Here is a 24,778-nt window from a genome sequence, read left to right as displayed (position 1 = left end):
GAATCTTTAAAAACAAGTGGTGAATCAATATGGCACTCCTTTAGACTCAGTACTACAAGAAAGAAAACAAGGCCCATCAATACTTTGCATGGTTTTAAATCATTTGTGTAAGATATACAGTAGACACATATATAGTGGTAATCAAATGTATTCGCACCTTACACAGGTTTGTCTGTTTCCAATATTCCACTAATTAAAATTCCTTACCGTTTGTAGTTTAAGAGAAGGGGCACGACTGAAGCGTTGTCCTACAGGGCTGAAACCTCCTGGGGAAAAAAAGAGAGGAAGAAAAATATACTTATAATTAAAATTATCTAAAAGTTTAGTGTGTAGAAATCACCCATTTAAAGTTAATGAAAGTAAAGCAAACCTCCACATGTTCGAATACTAGTAAAAACCATAAGAGGACCATCTTTGTCTTTACTGATGCTGAACATTGTAACATGTATTGAAATTCCTCAACTGGCGTGAGTGTTTGGCTAAGATTTGTTGCTAAGTGACCCAGCCTGTTTTAGCCTCGTTTAAAGGCCGAGCAAAAGCTGTAAGCAACAGATTGAGAACTATTTTTTAATTAGACTGACCTTAATATTCCAGGGGAGGGTTAAGCACAATAGATAAATACAAATAAAACAACAGAGTTCGTTGTTGTTTTATTTTTCCACAGTACACTTGGCTTCCCTTATGAAATTTACTACAGTAAATAAGTAATTTCACCGTGATCTCTTTGCATTTCAATACCTTACTGTGTCTTTAACACTATACTACAGCCAAATATAATTTACCTTATATTTTAAAGAATAAAATGTCAAACTAAGATTTTTGAACACTTGTTTAGTAGAGTCTGTAATAATACGAACATGACTATGAATTCAAGTTTTCTAGATAATGTATATTTCTTGTACAAGGGTTCTCTGTTACAGTATTAACCTAACTACCCATAACTGTTAAGCACAAATAACAATTTCCATTGTAAATGTAACACTAACCCCACCCCTCCGGCATCTGAGATGAACCATAGCATAGGATTTTTAAGGCTGCCAATGTAGGCTAGTGACACAGTGAGACTATGTTAAAAACAGAAGTATATCTTGACCACAAAACTTGCAATGAAAGGTATGTGTGGATAGTAACACACAGTACTTGTTTCCCTCTAACACTGTAGTTAGTGGGCCTAAAAATAGGAACTCTTTTGATGTTAACATATTCTTCTCATATATATATATATATATATATATATATATATATATATATATATATATATATATATATATATATAAATATATATACACATACACACACACACACCTCTTTTTTTGAAACTGTCAAATGTTAACACAATACATGTTGCTCTCTTACATGCCATTAATACATTCACACATCTTATTGTAATCTTAATGGCAAAGGGTGGAATATGTTAAAACTACTTGTAATGCTTTATCTGATTCAATTATGAAACTGAAGTGCTAAAATAACACTGCCTTCATTAGCATGTATGCGGCTCCACCCTGGTGTATCATGTTTGGATAGGAAGGTGATGCAATTCCTTTGTTTCTGATATTGATATCCGAGTTTGAAAGAGTCAAATATGTCAACAATAAAAAAATTAATTGGTTATTTTGTTCAAATACGTAAATACTTATTTAGCCTTCTTTAAATACTTCCTCTGACTGAAGTTAGAGCCATGAGATACATCTATGAGATACTACTTTTTCACATCTCTCTGACTTGGAGTTCTTCTGCTTCAAGGCTACAAACCCACTGCTTGTGCTTGTGCCCCCTTTGATGCCCTCCACACTGGACCTGCTCCTCCCCCTTCATCTCCTCCCTCCTCAACACCTCCCTCCTCTCCGGCTGTTTCCCCTCTGCTTTCAAACACGCTTCGGCGATTGTACTTCTCAAAAAAACAACCCTCGACCCGACTTCTCTTCAGAATTAGCCTCCTGTCTCCCTTCTCCCTTATTAAACTTTTGTAATACTTTAAAATGTTTCTTGTGTAAACTATGTCACACTGGATAAGGGAATCGGCTAATAAATAAAAAATATATACATTTGGAAAATGTAGGCAAAAAGGTTTATTTTCAGAAATATATATATACTACCATATTCTTTGTGTAATAAACCACAGAGCATCTTGTGCTTAAAGTAAACACATGAGTATGTATTGGAATATGAATATAAATTTGATCATAGCTCTTTGCAAATATTTACTATGTAACAATTATAATTTTAAAGAGAATATTATTAAATATTATTAATAAGTATACACCTTCATAAGGAACATCAGCACCAATAACTGCTTACATTTGAAAACATACTACTTATTATATTATACAAGATCAAGCAAAAACATATAATTTACAAAATAACATTTTACATTTAATATAGATTAATGTGTTCTACTATTGTACAGACTGTTGAGGAATTTGTGAACTGTGCCAGAAACATTATAGTAACATAATATAATTGGAGAACACGTGTGTGCAGTTCACACTCTGCTGTAGATGACACGGCAGTGCCTGGAATAAAATAATCACGTAAAATAATAGTTCTGGGTGGTGAAAAACTTTTTATGACTACAACCAATGGATCTTTCAGAAAAATAAGGTGATGGGGCCATCAAACATTCATAAAATGTGTTGTTTTAATGATTTTCAACATTGGCTTCCAGCAGAGCAGCTCCAGAGTTAGCACTCTGGTGACGACACGGCATATTTTTCGATCTACGATTTCTGGTACATAGAATGAGCTGGACATGAAAAACTACTTACAGAATAACCTCATTAACATTGCAACTGTCTTTATGCTGCACAAAAGACTGGGTCCCCATTTCATCATGTTTACATGAGTGGGATGATGATCATCAGGAGTAATCAGAAGCTTTCTTGTGTCTTGATTTACAAAATGCACAAATTGGTAACAAACCAATTACACCAATTACTTTTTGCAGATTTAGGCCCATATGGCCAAAAATAAAGGCATCCCAGCATGGTACTGTCACCACAATGTTGTTGTTCACTTTCACAGATCTCAGATTTCTCTGCTATACATGTGCCCTAACATGATAAACTGATAAACATAAGGAAACCCCATCCTATATAAATATCCAGGAGGCTGTTGCCCATGCTGATCTGCCAACTGCTAGAGATTATTGATGATGTGATGGATTGACCCTCAATGCTCCAGTGACTTCATGTAGCAAAGTCCCTACCTGCAGTGTTCCCGGGCATGTTCCTCCTCTCTATTGCAGTATGATGGAAAAAACAAAACAGTGTGGTTTCACGTATGTACACCCTACATTGGTGGCATGCGGGATAGGCATTTGAAACCATGCCTGAGAATCCTGTTCGCACCATTTGGACTGTACACACTGCTCAAATATCAAAAACTATTTCATCAGGTAAATCACAGCCTTTCATAATAACATACTCAGTTGGTTGTGTTGCCAGGATTGGACCAGTGCAGGATTAACGTGAAAAAGATGTGCCAAAATGACTTCAAGATAAGAGACGTGCTAAGAAAAAGCGGTTGCTACTGTAACTATTAAGCACCCACATTTTAACACACTTGACCAGACAATGTACTGGACTCTCTTGAGAAAAATGAAACACCACCGGAAGTGAACCACACAAATTAACCCTAATCCATTTCCAAACAAACTCAGCACATTCGTACCCAAGGCAAGTGTAAACACTCAGTACATTTATAGATTGTTTTAAAGCAAACTAACCGAACTGAGAATGTTAGAAACACACCCATTGTCAATACTGCCTTCATGCCTCTTGTAAAGTGAAAACCAATCATAACTATACTCACATAATCTAAATATCCAGTTAAAAATATTTAGAAATTAAGGAAACAAAGCTCCAGACTATTTTCCCCCTGATGGAAACAAATGATACAATCCATTGAATATGTTTTTTTATCTGTCCAGTGTAGTATCTGTGTTCTAACATTTTTAATTTCTTACCTAGTGCTACTTTATACTTGGTTATCTGAGACTCGTTGCTTTAGAAAAAAAAAAAAAAAGGCTGGATTATTCTGCAACAACAGTGCTATTCTTTTAATTTCCCATGTCTAAGGTTGTTTGTTTGTGTTTTACTTTTGGTTTCAGTTTGCTGAACTGGAGCTCTTAATTTTAATACATCTAGTCTAGTTCTAATAAGAAATGGAAGCAATAAGAAACTCCACTCTTCAGCTCTCTCTAGCTTGAGAGGTGTTTCCCATTTGGCCGAAAAAACTGAATTTATTACTCACGGGACTATATTCGGAGATAAAGATTACAATGCATTTCTTATGGTTTTTGTTTCCACTGTGATTTCCGACATTTTAAATGTTTGCCAAGTATACAATTCTCTCATTATGTGCCTGATTTTCCAAGACTGGTAAAGATTTCCTATTGAGTAACGTTAGTACGTGTGCCTATCAGAGTTACTGTAACATTCTTACAGCTTAATTTCTCACACAAGATGGTTGCAAAAAGTCCCCACAAATTATCTAAATTTGAAAAACTTAAAAGTATAAGAAACTGAATTCAAAATGCTGATCTTACTCATGAGAAAATAATTCACAAACTATGGGAAAGCAGGCCCCTTGTCTTGTCTTGAATATAATCGTTTTACTGTAAGGTTTTAAACAATATCAAGGAGTGTTTCTTAACACAATGATTTAATCTGAGGTTGAACAAAGAGTGCTTCTAAGAAAAGTGCAAATACTTCAATAACGAGAAAAACTTTGAGAAACAATTGTGTGTTTACATTCAATTAATGTAATAACTATATTATTAAAACTATATAGACAAGGACACAGAAACAGTATCATTAATCATGAGGTAGTCATTTCCACTTATTTTAGTTAGTGTAATTGGAATATATAAAAAAATACCAAAAACACAACTAAATAGGTGGGAGGTATACGCACAAGTTAAAAATGAAACATAGTTATTAATCAAACCCATCGAAGAAAAAAACATTTGCTCATATTACAGCATACTTATTTTGCAAAGCATTATTAAAAAGGTGAGGAGATTGCTGATTGTAATGTATTTGTCCTCTGTGTATTCTAGCCTGGGCAGCCCTGACATTAGCCTTTTAGTAATGACAAACAAAAGTGCCACACTATTTCAAAATGGTTAACTTCTACTGTCTAATGCACACTAGGGGGGTAACAGGTAACCAAGCCATAAAATCATACCGATATCTTTCTTACAACCTGGTGCACAACACATAGGTCAAATCAGTGCAGATAAGATAAAAAGCACTTATAAAATAACCAATCCCTAGAAACATGACTACCGGTATATACAAAACTAGTCCTTCAACTGATTTTGAAAACAACCATCTACCATGGCTCTGAAAATCTGATCAAGCCTTATATGTGCCAATCAGTATCTGACAATTTAGGGGAATTACCACATTTTGTTTTCAGCGCAATTCGAATCGCTTCACACAGCGTTTTGCATTGCCCCAGATGTGGAAGGCAATAGGAGGCGAGGAAATGAATTTGACAAGGGGCGCCTACCTGATTTCTTCCATACATGCATGTGCATTTGAACATGTTATAAAATGAACGACACAAGAGATTTTGAGTACTGAATGCAGTAATGCTGTTGAAAAGAAGAACTTGTTTGGAAAGTTCATTGTGATTGCTCAACAGGAAACCAACCATTGATAAAATATATTTTTTTTTCATTTGGAGAAGAGGAGGCAGCAGCAAAGGAGTGAACTGCTCTATGGCGAGGCGTGTGCAACAGCCTCCTTCAAATTCAGAAACCAGTTCATCAACAGAGGAATTATTACTTAACTGGGAAAAATGTATGTTCCTTCCTGGAAGGAAGAACAGTGAATATTTCAGGTCTAAATAAGCTAAATACATAAAACAAAACTGAAAAAGTAAATTACAAAGCATAGTTTTTCATTAGGACACAAATTAAATGACTGAGGTTGTGTTACAGCAGTGTGCTTTCTGCATGTGGGAGTTAATGCTGTTGACAATGTTTGCACCTACTTTAATCCTTTGTCTCCAGTAAAAGCGTAAGCTGCAATGGTTTAAGTATTAATACAGTGCTGGGTGGGGGTGATAAAAAGGGGCCATTCTTTCAGCCTAAGCTGCAGCTCACCAATTCTCTGGCTGAGCCTACTTCATTTGCAATGCAAAAAGTATTGAGGTTAAGCAAATTTCTGGCCAGTACCTTAGTCTTTAACTTGTATTTGTCATCAGCAGTGATCAGTGCCTTACACTGCTGACTGAAATCACAGAACATTGATGTGCTGACTAAAACCTAAAAATTAAGAACAAGCAAAAGGTTTTTACACATTTCACTCATAGTCACTTGAGGTAAAAGCTTGAGTTTCTGATAACCAAAACGTCTTCTGGAAAGTTTGCATCTCATCTCAATTTCTCTGAGAATAACCTGCCACAACGGTGACCACTGCTTCATTGCCAAGTCTGCTTTAAGCACTGCATTTGCAATGTTTATCAGGAGAGTCAAATCGATTCCAAGGATTGAAACACGAAACTGATAAAGTTAAATAAAACTTACAGATGAGATGCTTTTGATTACTTTACAAAACAATGATTAGAAACACTCTAATGAAGGGCAAGGCTGATGCAACATTTTTGAAAAAAATAAAAAAAGTACTGTCATACCACACACACACACTTAGTTTAAAACTGGGGTCCTCTTTTTTGTAGGTACGTATTTGACTTTCTATGAATGAATATGAAAAGATGCACTGATTGTGAATTGTAACTGTATTGAAACATTCTTTCAGTCACCTACAAGCATCGAAGTACAAAAAAGACAAAGCACCCAAAGATGAAGTTTGATTTAGTTGTAAAGCTCATGTTATACTAAATGGACATTCATCAAGACAGAAAGAAGAATACTATACATCTGAGTGAAGGGGCAAGGCCAGGCAGATGTGTCTTTTCCTGAAGTCAAAGGAATCGCTAGTCCAGACGTATCTGAGATTCCTTTGGAAAAAGTCTTGAATCCTGGGAACACTAGGAATAGTCCCAGAGCTAGACAATTAAACAGACAAGCAGATAAAGTTATCCGATATAGGGCATTGCTAGTCATTACCTTACTAAGATGTGTTTCTGGTAGAACAAACTTCACTCATCCTCTCTATTAGTTTGGTTTCACTCATTCTCTTAGGCATGCACATTTATAAATTTACATAATTTTATTAGACCAGGGTGCTTCTTTTTACCCTAATAACCTGTCATTGCCATGTATGTCCATGGACCCCAGCAGGTGTTATGACAGTAACTGTTTAAAGTAACTGTGAATGCTAAGTTATTAAAAAATGCAGCAGAATAGAATGTAGGTACATTTAAGAGAAATGCAATGGGCATTTTCAATAAGTTTATCTGAAGATAGCTATCTGTTCGAAAAGCTTTGAAAGTTTTCTAGACATTGAGACTGCAGGGATGATTTCAGCTATGCAACATAAGTCAGTACCTGTAAGAATTTCAAATCAGCCTATATTGACAAATTTAGAATTTAATATTAGAAATTTCTGGTTTTAGAAAGTCTACACCCCCTTTCAAAATATTCACCTTTTGTTGCCTTATAGCCTGGAAATAAAATTATTATTATGTATTTATTTTTCTTGGCAGATGCCCTAATCCAGGGTGACATTTTATTACAAAAGTGCAGTAATACAATTTTCAAATTAAGAATTATTACAAAATACAATTAAAAAATTACAAAAGTGCAGTAAAATAGATCATATTTTTTGCATCTACACATCCTACCCCACAACTTCCAACTGAAAAAAATAATCTAGAAAGTTGAAAAATCAAAGGCCTTGAATATCCCTTGGAGTATGGTCTAGATGATTATTAATAAGTGGAAGGAGTATGGTAACCACCAAGACCCTGCCTAGATCAGGCCATCCCTCCTAACTGGATGACAGAGAGGAGACTGATCAGAGAGGCTACCAAAAGGCCAATGGCAACACCAAGGAGATTCTATAGCCATGTGACAAAATGTTTTGTGGTCTGATGAAACTAAAATGGAAGCTTTCAGCCTACATGGAAAGCGTTACATTCGGCACAAACCCAACACAGTGCATCACCAGAAAAAAAACATCCCTACTGTGAAGCATGGTGGTGGCAGCACCATGTTATTGGGATGTTTCTCAGTGGAAGGAACTTGACAGACCTTGAACAGTTTTGTTTAGAAGAATGCCCAAACATTATGATTATGATATTTCAGTTTTGTATTTTTAATATATATATATATATATATATATATATATATATATATATATATACACACTCACCTAAAAGATTATTAGGAACACCATACTAATACTGTGTTTGACCCCCTTTCGCCTTCAGAATTGCCTTAATTCTACGTGGCATTGATTCAACAAGGTGCTGAAAGCATTGATAGGATAGCATCTTGCAGTTGATGGAGATTTGTGGGATGCACATCCAGGGCACGAAGCTCCCGTTCCACCACATCCCAAAGATGCTCTATTGGGTTGAGATCTGGTGACTGTGGGGGCCAGTTTAGTACAGTGAACTCATTGTCATGTTCAAGAAACCAATTTGAAATGATTCGACCTTTGTGACATGGTGCATTATCCTGCTGGAAGTAGCCATCAGAGGATGGGTACATGGTGGTCATAAAGGGATGGACATGGTCAGAAACAATGCTCAGGTAGGCCGTGGCATTTAAACGATGCCCAATTGGCACTAAGGGGCCTAAAGTGTGCCAAGAAAACATCCCCCACACCATTACACCACCACCACCAGCCTGCACAGTGGTAACAAGGCATGATGGATCCATGTTCTCATTCTGTTTACGCCAAATTCTGACTCTACCATCTGAATGTCTCAACAGAAATCGAGACTCATCAGACCAGGCAACATTTTTCCAGTCTTCAACTGTCCAATTTTGGTGAGCTTGTGCAAATTGTAGCCTCTTTTTCCTATTTGTAGTGGAGATGAGTGGTACCCGGTGGGGTCTTCTGCTGTTGTAGCCCATCCGCTTCAAGGTTGTACGTGTTGTGGCTTCACAAATGCTTTGCTGCATACCTCGGTTGTAACGAGTGGTTATTTCAGTCAAAGTTGCTCTTCTATCAGCTTGACTCAGTCGGCCCATTCTCCTCTGACCTCTAGCATCAACAAGGCATTTTCGCCCACAGGACTGCCGCATACTGGATGTTTTTCCCTTTTCACACCATTCTTTGTAAACCCTAGAAATGGTTGTGCGTGAAAATCCCAGTAACTGAGCAGATTGTGAAATACTCAGACCGGCCCGTCTGGCACCAACAACCATGCCACGCTCAAAATTGCTTAAATCACCTTTCTTTCCCATTCAGACATTCAGTTTGGAGTTCAGGAGATTGTCTTGACCAGGACCACACCCCTAAATGCATTGAAGCAACTGCCATGTGATTGGTTGGTTAGATAATTGCATTAATGAGAAATTGAACAGGTGTTCCTAATAATCCTTTAGGTGAGTGTATATATATATATATATATATATATATATATATATATATATATATATATATATATCTCTTTCATAATAAAAACTAATTTCCCTCCTTAACATTGTGGAGTATGGTTTGTAAAAAAAAATCATTTAAATGCATGAAACTCTGAGGCATTGACATTGACAAACGTTCAAGGGGTTGTAAGACTTTCTATAGCCTTTGAAAAATAACTCCCTATGTAAACTCTCTCATCCTCATACAAAAAGCCACACAGTGATTGTGAATATACAGGACTGGAGTAACTTATTAGTAATATATATGCATGTCTAATACTAATGACCATTATATACGTATTCTAAACATCAGAAAAAGGAGCAATAATACTGAAACTATGAAGACTGATACTAAAGGTAGTACAATATAAATGATGACATCACATTAGAAATAATCTGCAATGAGTCAAGAAAGGTGGGAACTTGTCTTTCATATGTAGGCCTGCAGATATAACACGTGAAGTCTGGACATGTTGAGTCTCGCACAAAATCCTATTAATAAGCACATTGTAGTGCGTGACATGTGAACATGAGAAATAAAACTGGTTCTACAATTCAGTGGAAACCACAGTAAAACAGGTCTTTTTAGGTGTGAGGTAAACTCGACTGGTTGGTGTCAAGATGATGCTTTGACATATTAAGCAGCATTATATATCAATACGTATACAAACAAAAAGCAAAACAAATTTGAAAATGAACAGCAAGGCCAAGGTGATAATCATATCATAACATTTGGTGGTGAAATACAGGAAAACATATTTAGCTTGGTGCATAGCTGGAAAATTAATCATTTACACAGGCAGAAAAATGCCCTGAATGGTTTTCTGTAAACAGAAGTACTTGGCAAATGTATCTTTCCTTTTTACATACATTACCTAATTTGTGGCAAAGTTATTACATTTGAAAATGACTCAAGTGTCTCATTTCCATCATCTGATACTGAGCTGAACTATTCACTTTCACACTTAGACAGGCCAATAGTGGATCTGCACTTCTGCATGCAGTATCAGATGCTGACAAACAAAAAATAAAAAAGAACATCTCATCAAAATTGTAAAAGAACTGCATATATTCACAAAATTGTAAGTTTGCTACACATAGAGCAAAAAAGTATTGTTATCTATTACTTTTTTGACTTTTAAACTACAGAGCACATCCACATGGATCTACTGCTCAGGGACTTTTGCAACATGGTTTTATCAAAACCTGTGGCAGAGCAGGAAATCAAAAAACAACTTGAGACATTTACAGAACAAACTTGGAAATGTGTCATCCAAAGGTTATACATCCAAAATGGAAGCTTGGAGGTATAAATAAAAAAAAGGGTGTGGATCAATGTAAAACTTGTTTAGTGCTTTATATAATATGCCATATATAATAATGTACTCCATTATACTGCACATTACAAAAATTGTTAATATATAACAGCCTGAGAAATGTTTTGTTTGTAATAAATTATATAGTGGTATAGCATTATACATTCTAAAATATTATTTTTATAATATTTCTGAGCAGACACCCTTATCTGATTTGTTATATACTGTTACAATATATCACAATAATTTCACATACAATTAGCCACTTATACAGCTGGGTTGCTCTAGGGAACAACAGCAGTGTCCCCCACTTGGGATTGAACCCACAACCCTCCTCTCAGGAGTCCAGAGCCCAGAGCCCTGACCCCTACTCCACACACACATACAGGGCATGGTGACCTTGCCAAGCAGTTAAAAATGATCAAAATCTGATTTGGTATAACTAAAACTGTAGTTGAAAAGGTTCCACATATTGAATTGTACAGGCTCATAAAATGCGATAAATCCATGTGTGCTTCTCACAGAAAAGCGAGGGAACAGGGAGTGTCGTGGGGGGTTCCTTATCTTTATTAGTTATTTTAAATGATTCATTCAGTTGTCAAAATATTGCTGTTTTGCTAGTGAGTAAAACCAGGTAGACAAGAATGAAATATGTTTGTATGTGTATACATTCTACTAATTAGGACACAACCTTTAACCGGTTTAGCAAAAGAGGTGCATCCTATGAAACAAGAAAGTACTGTAAATGCAGAATTACTGCCAAATAGGAGCAGCAGGTGAGAAAGAAAGTTACATCACACTGACTTAAGTAACATTTATGGGGGATATCTGATATGACTGCCAAGTGGAATTATGGTAATGCATCATTTCATCCACACCCTTGTGTAGGCTGACAGATGGTGTTTCCCTTCACTTTAAACCAGAGCAACATCTGCCACACCACTGTTCACTTGTCCTTGTTCCACAATTCAGGAACTTTATAGTTCCTATGTCTGTCTTTTTTGTGTTCTACACTTCCCAATGCCAGTTTTGTGTTAGCAATGGGTTTCCTCATGTGGTCTTGACATTTTAAAACAAATACATTTACTTCCTTTAAGATTAAAATGCTAAAATTGCTTCTATTGGATCAAATCTGTTTGTTTTTGTGGGGGACCTGTTTGTTTATGTTAGGACAAAAAAAGCTGGTCTGACAGGAATCGTAAATGCATAAAGAATGAAGTAGTACTTAACCACATCACTGCCTACACATTAAATTACAATTAGAAACCAAAATCTTTTAATTTCAATGCCAACTTTCCCTGCCATGTTAATGTGACAGAGCTGGGTTTTGGAATGGACATTTCAAAATTAAACAAAAGCAAGCTACAAGGAGAATTCAGATACCTGCATCCACTCAAAACCTGCCAATACATAAAAAAACCTGCAGCTCCTTTTCCAGCCATGGATCCAAGTATTCAGTCACTCAAAGTTTGCCTAAGGTTTTCTCGTGGGAAAGTTTCTGGGAAGGTATGTAGCATAAAAAAGAAAAAGTAAGGTCCTGTTTGGAATCCTGAATTTCAAGTTACTCACATGTTCATTCCATACGTAATAATAAAGATTACTCAGAATGGCTCAAGTTTTAACATGTGAATTGTTGAGAAACATGTTGATAACAAATATGCATTTCGGGAAGAAAAATAAAAATAAAAAGTACTGACAAGTTGCACCTATGCCTGCTATCCACTTATATCTGCTTATACATGCTTCAACAGGCTTGCTCAATGCAACCTCAAGCTATCCTAGCCTTCTCATCCTTATATTATTTAATTAATGATATCTTATACTCTTTCCATATTGGAGTTTATAAGATTATTAACATACATGTGTTTGTTGTTCAAAACATGAAAATTTTAATATTTGATCATTGTTTGTTTTTCATCCTCTTATAGAAAGGTCTGCTTGGGTCGTATTGTTTAATTGCTGGTACGTCTTTATTAATACTGAAACTGAATCACTGTAAGAAGGAATTCTGAAACAGCTTAACTACTAAAACCAATCACAAGACAAAAACACATTTAAACTGCTTTGATTTTATCTAAAATATATTTCCTTTTAAGAATCCAGCTCCACTCTTGTTGTAGAAACTAATGAAACCTGCAAAAAGCTTTGGCTTCTATTTACTCGATGTAGATCTTCTGATAGATCCTCCAAGTGGCCAACAGGATCATTAAGACAGAATAAGGCAGGGTGATGTTTCCTTATACATGAAAGAGTGCTCAATTGTTGTACCGATCTTTATAGACGGAATTAATTTAAGCAAATACAATTAGTTTTATTTTTAAATAGCATTGTAAGATTCCCACAATGAGTTGATCAACAATGACATCTGTTCTCTACTTCACCTATTCCTCGCAGATTTAGCCCTCTCTCCTGACTCCACCTACCTAGACTTTCACTTTCCACTGTAGCCTGTGCGCTATCTGGCCTGCTGCTCTTGCTCACGTCCCTGTTGACTCTTTCAGCCCTCCTCCTTCCAGACTCTGTACGCTCCACCCTCCACACCCCCTTCCTAAGTCCCCTCACCTCTTGACCTACCCTCTCCTCCCCAACCCTGTCTTTCCTCCATCCTACGCTTTGCTAGATCCAAACTGAAGAGCAGCAAACTCCCTGTGGCCCTAGACCCCAATCGCTCTTTTATCTCCTCCTTCTCCTCTAGTCCCACCTGCGCTAAACATTTTTACATACAATCCATCTCGCCACATTCTTGTAACAAACCTCACAAACTATGTCCTACCTTCTCATAAACCCTTACCCCAGCCCTCTGTCCTCTCCTATCTCCTCCGATGACTTTGCATCCTTGTTCTCCACTAAAATCCAAAGTCCAAAGTCCAAAAGCTGCTCTGCACCACGTCCTGCTCAAACCCCATCACTGTCTACGCTTCATACTAAGACACCCTATTGGTTCCCTTTGACTTCTAGCTCTCCTACTTGCTCCGGGGCCACAAGCTCCTCACATGCACTCTAGAAGATTCTGCTGTATTCAGTGTTGACAATTAATTATTTTATTTATAAAAACATTCAGATGGTGTCATTTAAACCAAGCATGTGAGAAGGGTCAAGAGGGGAATTTGAACATTAGAATTAAATAGAAAAAGAGAAGAAAAACGAATTAAAATGCAGCAGTAAGGTATATTCCCAGAATGATTAAACACACTGTAACTAAACACTCTCCATGGTAGCAAATATTTAATCAATGTCCACATATGACTGCCAAAACCAACAATGGTTGTTATAGATACATATTCAACATACAAAAGCCATGCTTAACATTTAAATCATCAACAAAATATCAACATTATTTTTAATCATAAAGCAAATCATTTTAGCCATCATTAAAGTGATTTACAAAATATGGACAACATGTCCTTGAATGGAATCTCTGCAATTTATAATAGTGAATTGCAAAAATTACAACTATAAAATGAACAAACCAAAAAACTGAATCTGTAATCCTCTAGTTGGATCACTATTATTTTTTAATCAGCTGCTCAAATGTTGAATACAGAATACAGAACTTAACCTCAGATATCTTGCTATCTAGCCATTGGTAATAAATGCTGAACTATTTTGTTAATACTTTTACTATTTTTAAAGTGTAATTTGTAACACAGTAAAAACTCCAACCATAAACCTCAAATAATCTAAAGACACCCCCCACCCACCAAAAAACAAAAAAAAAAAACACGAAAACAACTCTTTCTTTAACTGTAGTCCTTTATTACTACTTAGACTGGAGTAATAACCTGACAATTGCAAACCAGAATCACATCATTTTTTGTTTGACAGACAACTCTTCCTTCTGTCTCATGCCTACCTGCACTAACATTGCATTCTTTTTCAAATTTGCTATTACTTTTTCTAGAAAGCTAGTATTGTGGAATATTAAATTAATGTGTCAATATGTAGACTCACTTTCTATTGCCACAGTGAGAATATAAAAATGTCTACAGTAGACAGTGCTCATGTGTTGTAATACCACTGATATTAAACATATTTTGCAGGCTCTCTCAATGCTGGCCATAAGGACCTATTCTGTTTTCTGTTCCAACTGTGTTCTTAATAAAGGTTAAATACTTTATTTTTAAAAGTCTGGCAACATTTCACATGAGAAAAAAACATCAAACCTATAAGAAAGGCAGTGTTTTAGAATTCCCCTTATTTCACTGGTTAATGTGACCAGGTGTTTGAAATTTAAGATGATGGACTGAAGACCTGAGAATGCTTATAAAAGGAGTGTTTTTACACAGAGTGATTGGAATTAATTTCAATGCAAACATATAAAGGCTTGTTTAAGTAGTTAGAAGAATAAGAGTTATGTTTGCTACATATCTTGAAAACGATACATCTAACACTGAGAGTATTCAAATTAAAAATAATTGCAATAAATCAAATAAAAATAAATAAGTCTCCTAAGTATTTTTATTCCATTGACTAGTATAATCAATTTAATATTCTTTAACATACTTTGAAGGGAACATTGTAAAAAACAGTAGTAGGCCTAAAATATCCAAAACCTCTGTTTACTCCTTGTTCGTTACTTTGTGCTTGTCCAATATAATTTTGCTCATCACCTGAACACCAATGATAGTGTCAAGTCTGGCTAATGTACTTGTAATAACTATTCTAATGGTAAATTAGATCTCCAAAGATCAGTACAGATTGCTAAAAAATAGTTATGCTACTGTAGTCTGCTACTTTTTCAGTAGCTTTGGCAGTACGTAAGCTTTTATCTTACTAGTGTAGCTTTTGATGCTATCAAGCTACTTTTGAAACTTTATTATTTATGTGTTTGTTTTGGAGGGGGAATCCACTACTGCAAGTAGCCTACATTAATATTTTTTCCATATTAACTTTTCATAACTTTCCCTGCTAACTTATACCACCTTAGTTATAATCAAATACTGGTTCAATTTAAAATTAAGAAAAAAAGGTAAAATAGTCAGAAAAGTTTAAAACAATAGCAGGGGCAACCTAATCTCTGAAAGCGCAAATTAAGTCCTGCGAATCTCGTCAGGAGCCAGAGTCGAACCTTGGCTGCATTTTAAAAAACTCAAAAAGTGCGTGTGTAATGAAAAAGTTGCTTGTGAGCATTGTAAACAAAATACAAATACCTGTAAATGCCAAAACTAATAGCACATATTACAGTGGTTTAAGCTTATTTTAAATAACATTCTTGATTCTGACTTTTTAAAAACATTTTTAAAATTGTATGTGCTGTGAATTATAGGTGTAGACTTGAGTCAAGTGACTTGGTACTCAAGTTAAGTCAAGTCAGAATTTATGAGACTTGGGACTTGACTTGAAAAAAGCTGAAATGACTTAGACTTGGCAATCACTGGCTTGTGACTTGACTTGACTTGGGTGTTTTACTTGGCATGACTTGAAAAAAGAAACTAACTTTTTAAATGTTTATGTTGTTTGTTATTGTACATTTTTTGTTACATTCAATTGGATGCATGGCAGTCCGCGGATGAATACGGCGCTAATTGTGTCAGGGCCTGTCATAGCATGTGTCCTTGCACACAGACTCTCAACAAAGACAATAGAAAGCCAAAGTGGTGTCGTCACTTTGTAGGCACTAGCTTATGCAAATTAATTTCCGTTTCCTAATGCAAAAATCCCAACAATTTTTCCCATAGATTTTCCCATTGATTCAGAAAAATCGCTCAAATAAGGTCTACAGGTTTAGGCCATTTTATACGTTTTGTTGTGGAAGTTACCGTCTTTCAATACATTCGGCCATTATAGGTCTTGAAGCACAAACTGACCGACAGCAAGGAAAAGCTAACAAAATGCGAACTTTTAGAAGAACAGGACTACAGCACAGGCGCATGCCTGTGATGTCCCCTAACGCGTCCTCGCTGTCCCAAGCACAATCACCTAGATAGCTAAGTGGCAACTTAGTACATTCTAGCACAACTGGGCAGTGTTTATTTTAGTAGTTAGCTAGCCAGTTATCTCTAAACGGAGTTATAAACTGTATAGTTGCTTAAAATATTAATCAAAATGTATCCCCTGCCTCTCAGCTCAGCCAGTAACTCACAATGTGTGAAGGATAAAACAGTCTCCTGTTCTGGGCTATGAATAGGAAAACTCTGCCATCACTCTTTAGTGTGGCAGTGAGGGCATAAGCTGTACCAGCAACAAGTGCACCTATTGAGTGGGTTTTCAGCCATGGTGGACTAATTTTATGACCACATTGTGCACAGATGAGTGACAGGGTTCTGTCCAACTTGATATTTTGCAAGTGCAATCCTCTGTAGTACAAGTACAATACTTCATTGATGCATGAAGACATCTAGCAACATGGTTGATGTAATTCTACTTATGTTCGAAGTAAGGCTCAGTTGTAGGAGTGTGCATTTTCTGCTATGGACCAAAAAGAAAACCCATATTCATATTTGTGCCTTGGATTTTGTCCCATAATTCACCAATATATATAGGGATATATCCTACTACTACTATATATACTATATACTATCGCACATTATTTTGGTGATATATGGACAATAAAAATGTTTTTGAAAATATGCTGTGTTATGTACTGTATTACTTAAAGTATAAAAAAGATCACAAGTGGTCATTAATTATAAAAGAGATTTGAAGACTCGAAGCTCAAAATTGAAGACTTGAGACTTGACTTGAAGCTCAGTTACTTGGGACTTACATGAGACTTGCTTAATACCGACTTGGGACTTATTTGGACTTGAATCAAAAAGACTTGGGACTTACTTGGACTTGCAAAATAATTACTTGTTGACACCTCTGCAAAATACCATGAATTACTTAATCATGTCCAAATTGATATGACTGAAAGGTGTGTTAGACCAAATTCTCAAAATATTTTAAAACGAAGGTAGCAGATGCTGTCAACTATGGTACAGAAGTTGTAAATGCAAACATCTAAATGCAAAGATATATTTTTAAATTAACATAATTAACCTAAAAAAGCTCTAGTGTGAGAAGAATGTGTTCATCAAGTTCCAGTGCAGCCTGTGAACACCTTCTCAGATTCCCGCTTTGAAAGGTTATGATGTTGCATAAACAAGAGCTTACAAGACTAGATTTTGAATCTCTGTACAGTTGGAGCTGTGTGACAAGGAACTATGGTTGCATTTTAAGTATCTTTGACATTTCACAACTTCTCCTATTGTAAGTTTTGTTAGTGTATTCAGGCATGGAATATTATAAAATCAGGGTCCCTGCAAATGCACATCATTCTTTGTGTGAAGGATTAAATTGCCTGTAATTACTTCACTGTATTATGCCTGTTATTGTTTTCAGTTTGATTTTGTATTTCAAAAACACTGCATATATATATATATATATAGTGTATATTCCAAAATTAAAAGTAGTTTTGAAAGTAGGTTTAACTTACCACTCCCCTCCCTCCCCCCTAAAGTAGCTTTAGCTAGCTTCTTTTTAAAAATAAGAAAATAAAAACAAATTACACAACGTTATGGAACAAAACCATCCTATTACAAAATTTAGCTAACTGGATATATTGAGATAATAAACATTGCAGACCCTTTAGGAACATTAATTCATAAATATGAACTGTTACTCTATGGCAAACACATTTCCCATTTTGATCATTAAGTTAAATTGCTTAAGTTCAAACACAGTCATATTTTCAATTAAGAATGTGGTTTGGGATTTATGCCATTCAAAGGGAAATTGGGTTTTTCATACTTGCAGTTCCTCAGCTAGATACAACTGAATACTTGTAAATCCTGAAGGTTTGGCACAATGTTCTAGAAGAACCAAAAAATAAACCATAAGTAAGGCATGACCTCACTGTAAAACCAGGGAGAAACCTCTTTGAAAGTCAAATTATATACGAAAAAAAATCAGGAAACAATTTCTGGAATTCAAAAGAGCATTGTTTCATTAGTAACATGTTAGTGCACTGATCGTCTTCTGCTGGGAAAATTATTGCTTAATTTACTGAAGGGCAAATATGTATATATATATATATATATATATATATATATATATATATATATATATATATATATACACACGTGCACACACACACATATATATATATATATATATATATATATACACACGTGCACACACACACATATATATCTATATATATAGACTTCACGCCAGCAAACCACAACAGATATATGCACCACCAGATGATTTCAGTGATTGACCATGAAACATAAATATATGTATTTGTGTGTGTGTGTATATATATATATATATATATATATATATATATATATATATATATATATATATATATATATACACAGCTCTGTAAAAAATCAACTTAAAAAAAATAACTCTGAACTTAATTGTCTACATTTTTTCCAGAGCTATATATATATATATACATACACATACACACACATATATACACACATACACACTCACACATATACATGATATAGTATTTACTTTCATAAGAACACACACAAGCATATGAATAAAGATGTTCACCAGCATTATACAGATATTCAGTTTTCTAGAGTTTAAAGTAGTTCTCTTACCCGTAGATGGACTGTCTATCGCTGCATGACACTGTCAGTTCAGGCAATAGCGCTGAAAAGGCATATGGCTGCCTGAAGTAATAATCAAATGAGAGAAGGTACTCACGGCTGTGTGAGGTCAGGGATGGCTGTGAAGTCAGCTGAGTGCCCAGAGAGCCGGGGAGCCTGAGCTTTGAGTGTGGTGAGAGCAGCGATGGAGCAGGAAGCGAGAGATTTGAGACGACCTGCAATAGGGAAGGCAAATAAGAGCACAAACCGTAATTTCCTGGGTCGCACACTGATGCAAGACTTGGGAAAAACGCAGAGGCTTACTGTAAATGACCGTGCAATCCAATTTCTAGGTGGACACAATAATCAATTATAATATTGCCTTATATATTATATGATTTATATATATATATAAGCCAATATGATAACCCCTCAATATATTACAAAGCAGAATGCTATGCTTCAGCAGGTATAACATCATTATCACTTAAAGTGTTAAACTGTACAATTGACTGAAAAGGAAGGGCAATCCAACTTAGTTGATCTGGTAAACCAGTAAGTGTAAATAAGGAGGAGTAAACTGGTCAATCACATTTTGTCTTGTATCTTCAATCATTCTTTATATGAAGCTTTAAGAGCAATCGGTAAGCATAACCATTTTATTTCAAATAAACGTTTATAAAAAAAAAATTCTGAAAGGCATATTAAGAACTACCAAATAAGTAAACTATGAGTTATCAAAAACGGGCTTATAATGTGGAGTACAGTACATCTGAAAAAGACTTGTATCTATGGTTAGATAGAACTGCTAATAGGATTAGACAGACAGAGACTTTACTTTGAATATAAGATTATTAAATATAACTTGACGGTTACATTAACCTTTACAAGGCAGAAGGGAAAAGAACTTCCTTCAGGCAAAGAGCACAACAGCTCTCTTGTGTGCTCTGTGCAGTCATTTTCATAAATGCCTAGATAAGATTACTATGGTTTGTGTTGCTAGGAGGAGACAAATATACAGGTTAAAAGAAATAAAACGAGGAAGAAATAATAAGAGGAAGAATGAGGTAATAGTACAAATTACATTTGTACTTCTTCAAATTACTTATTAGCTTTAAATACATTAGCTCTACTACTGATAGTAAAATACACTCATTAAAAAAATGAAGACAGAATAAACCATCTCAAAATACTAGTATATGATCGTAAATGTATGCATTCCAGGCCACTGGCTTAGCACACCACACTATTTCAGAAAACAAAACTTGACATAGTATTATAAATTAGGTATAAATCCCCTTGGAATAGTGGTTTAGAAAATAATCTGGTCAATAGCTCAGATGCTAGCTGATGCTGGAATTTAAAATTGTATTCAAGTTACTATATGATATATAACCTGAGACAAAATGGGAACATCATGAAGCTAACATGTAGACCTACATAAAAAAATAAATAAAACCACTGATATAAAAGTACAAAAAACGGAGTCATACTTAAAAGATTAACTTAATTTCCTGAATATATGGAAGTGGGACAAAGAAGAAATGCTTCAAGAACTGCAGTGTGTGTATAGATATGCATGCTGATGGTGAAATATATATCTATCATCGTCACCATCAGCCTATATCAATCCACTGCTGGATGAAGGCCTCCCCAAAATGTTTCCACTTGCCGATTTACAGCTTCTCTTTTCAAAGTCATGCCTGCAAAGTTTGTTTCAAACTTTTAATTTTTTATGTGGTACTCTTCTAGGTTTTTTTTTTTTTTCATCTCTTGGGATCCATTCAACAACTTCCTTTGTCAATTTTGTATCTACTCTTGCAATGTGTCCGGCCCATTTTCACTCTTTCAAATATGTCACATTTTCATTTGTTCTCTGATCCATTATTCTTATTCCAAGCATATATCTTTTCATGCTCCTTTCAGTCATCCACAGTTTCTGTAACATTTTGGCATTAAGTGACCATGTTTCACAACCATAAGTGAGCACTGGTAGTATGCACTGATCAAATACATTTCTCTTCAGGCAAGTGTGTAGATTTCCTTTAAATAGCATGTTGTTTCTTCCAAATGCACTACATCCCATTTTAACTCTTCTTAGGATTTCTTCCATTTAATTTCCATCTGTGCTGCTTTGTTGTCCAAGATAGACATAACTTTTGAGTAGAAGTATCTGAGTATCTGTTGAATTTTAAATTTCTTAGATGTAACAAAGCTGTTAAACATGACTTCTGTTTTACTCAGGTTTATTTTAAGTCCAGTTTTCTTGCTTGCATCTGAGTTTTTGAAATTAAAGCTGCAGGTTTTCAGGTGCTTTTGAAAATATGATGACATCAGCAAATCATAGGTTTTTAAAATAAGCTCTGTTTAACTTGATTCCTTTTTCTTCTTGTGTCTTCATGACATTCTGCTTTGCAGATCTTGATCTTGTCAGTGTCTTCGTGGAGTCGGTTGTTGATGTAGTATTGTTATAGATATATTAAATAAGAAGTGTATAGGGTTCCTCAATGTTTTGATTTCTTAGAGTTCAAATGACTGACCACACAGGCCAGCCTTCGCTCCCCACGTGCATCAATGAGCCTTGGCCGCCCATGACCCTGTCGCCGGTTCACCGCTTTTCCTTCCTTGGACCACTTTTGATAGGTACTGACCACTGCAGACCGGGAACACCCCACAAGAGCTGCAGTTTTGCCAGTTTTTGCACATCAACTTTGAGGACAAAATGTTCACTTGCTCCCTAATATATCCCACCCACTGACAGGTGCCATGATAACGAGATTATCAGTGTTACTCACTTCACCTGTCAGTGGTCATAATGTTATGGCTGATCGGTGTATTTCACAATATTCTCTAAGCAGTGGTTTCCCTATGTCAGCTACCTGTATGACATCATTGTGTATATTTAATGGAAATTTTCATTTTAAGAAAACTATATTTTTATACATAAACACTAAACCACGTGATACAGGCATATTCTATCATGAATAAAACTTTCTTAAAACATGCTCGAAATTAAATTAAAAAAAATACTTAAAAAATTGTAATGTGTGTCAAATTAGGTTGATAGGAAAAAGGAAGGGGTCATTAAAGGTTCAGGACTTTTTTTTTTCTAGTTGTTGTATGGTACATTTTGATTTGGAATTTGAAGTTTGAGAAAAAGTCTTGGCCCAGGGAGCTTGAATGAATTATATTATTTTACTAAGTAACATTCAAAGTATTTTTTGCCACTGATCAACACAGAAAATGTCCATAATGTCAAAGTGAAAAATATAATCTGCAAATTGTTCTAAATTAATTACAAATACAAAACAGAAAATAATTGTATGCATAAGTAATCACCTCCTTCAGTCAATATTTAGTAGAGGCACCTTTGGCAGCAATTACAGCCATGAGTCTATGTGTATAAATCTCTACCAGCTTTGCACATCTGGACACAGCAATTTTTGCACATTCTTCTTGGCAAAATAGCTCAAGCTCCATCAAGTTCGATGGGGACCTTTGGTGAACAGCAATTTCCACCTCTTTCCACATATTCTCCATTGGATAGAGGTCTGGGCTTTGACTAGGCCACTCCTGGACAGGGACGTAGCCAGGATTTCTGGGCCCCATGAAAGAAAACCTGCATGGGCCCCACCAATATGATGTGCAGGGACCTCTCTAGGGCCCTCTCCCTCTCAGGGCCCCCTGAATTGTCACCACCTTTCATCCCTTTACCACACCACTGCTCCACGACATTGACCTTTTTGTTTTTTAGTCACTCCAGTGTGGCTCTGGCTGTGTGTTTGTGGTCTTTGTCCTGCTGGAAAATTAATCTTCTCACAAGTCCCAGGTCTCTTGCAGACTTCAGCAGGTTTTCTTCCAGGATTTCTCTGTACTTCGCTGCATCCATTTTGCCTTCTATCTTTATAAGGTTTCCAGGCCCTGACACAGAGAAGCATCCCCATAGCATGATGCTGCCACCACCATGCTTCAAGGTAGGGATGGTGTTCTCGCCATGGGCCTCTTAGTGGCGTCCCTGACTAGTGCTCCTCTCACCGGATACTCAGTTTTTGAGGACGGCCTGATCTAGGCAGATTCATAGTTGTGCCATATTCTCTCCATTTCTTAATAATGGACTTTACTGTGCTCCGGGGGATAGTCAATGACTTGGAAATGTTCTTGTATCCTACCCCTGATTGGTACTTTTGAAGAACCTTATTCTGGATTTGCTTTGAATGTTCCTTCATCTTCATGATGTAGTTTTGTTAGGAATTGTACTAACCAACTGTGGGACCTCCCACCTGAAATCATGTGACACACCTTAATTGCACAGAGGTGGACTCCATTTAACTAATGACATGACAAATAACTAATGACAAATATTTGTATTTATAATTAATTTAGAACAAGTTGCAGATTATATTTTTCACTTTGACATTAAGGGACATGTTCTGTGTTGATCAGTGGGAAAAACTCATGATTAAATCCATTTTGATTTTATGTTGTATGTTGTTGGAAAAGTCCAAGGGGGGTGATTACTTTTGAGAGCCACTGTACAAATACAGTAGCCTCCAAAATTATTTATATAATATATTATATATATATATATATATATATATATATATATATATTTTTTTTTTTTTTTTTTCACTCAAGAATCAATTGTATAGCCAAGAATATTATATGCATCAATAACCTATCTGTCATTACATATATTTCTAATTACACAATGTTCACATTTATTCAGACCATGGCAGTCTGTATTTTGTGAATCCGCCTTCGGCTTTGATAACTTGGAGGAGGTACTTCCTGTATACTTTTAATAGGTTTCTCAGCTTTCTGAGAGGGATCTGCCCAGAACCTCTCCTGTTCCCCCAGGTTGAGTGACTTGCTCTTGTGGACTGCTTTTTAAACATTCAGTCTGTATGAAGATTGCAATTGCAAATAAAGACATAGATTTTGGATTCCCTTAACCACTGGTAGTGGATTTGTAATTGGGAATATTGTAGTTTCATTATAATGACAGATGATTATACAGTTAAGACTAGAAGCGTCGACATTTCAAACTACCTACAAGAGCCAATAGCTCTTTAAACGCTGTGGTATAATGAAAGGCAAATGATCAAATAAAACTAGCACAAATGGAGTAGTATTTAAATGTAAATATTAACATAAACATTAAAATGACTGCTATAAATAACAAAGCACTTTTTTAACGGGTACACAGTCAAAACACATAAATGAAACAAGTGTTTATTTGCAGCGTAATCACTCACTGTCTAATCAATCTGTGTACAGTTGTAAGAAGACCCTTGTAATGCTATACAATGCATGTGTTTCATGCACAAAGACCATAGACAGGTGAACTTGAACTTGATTTGCGTTTATGCAGCTAAAATTCAGTACACATATTTAAAACATAAATTTAGGAAAAGTCAAGAACGGTT

General features: G+C 35.6%; 1 protein-coding gene across 1 annotated transcript in view; it reads right to left on the bottom strand.

The window, feature by feature from the left end:
* The window catches only part of ahi1 (Abelson helper integration site 1), an 86,021-nt gene that overhangs the window by 18,426 nt on the left and 42,817 nt on the right, over nucleotides 1–24,778 (bottom strand). Inside the window, exons 21-22 of the mRNA XM_066700086.1 lie at nucleotides 19,471–19,588; nucleotides 208–266 (exon numbers count right to left, since the gene is read on the bottom strand). Coding sequence (XP_066556183.1) covers nucleotides 208–266; nucleotides 19,471–19,588 — 177 coding nt within the window. The remainder of the gene's footprint in view (nucleotides 1–207; nucleotides 267–19,470; nucleotides 19,589–24,778) is intronic.

This window comes from Amia ocellicauda, chromosome 1 (genome assembly GCF_036373705.1).
Source record: "Amia ocellicauda isolate fAmiCal2 chromosome 1, fAmiCal2.hap1, whole genome shotgun sequence".
Classification (NCBI taxonomy): domain Eukaryota; kingdom Metazoa; phylum Chordata; class Actinopteri; order Amiiformes; family Amiidae; genus Amia; species Amia ocellicauda.
This window is presented reverse-complemented; position numbering and strand designations above follow the sequence as displayed.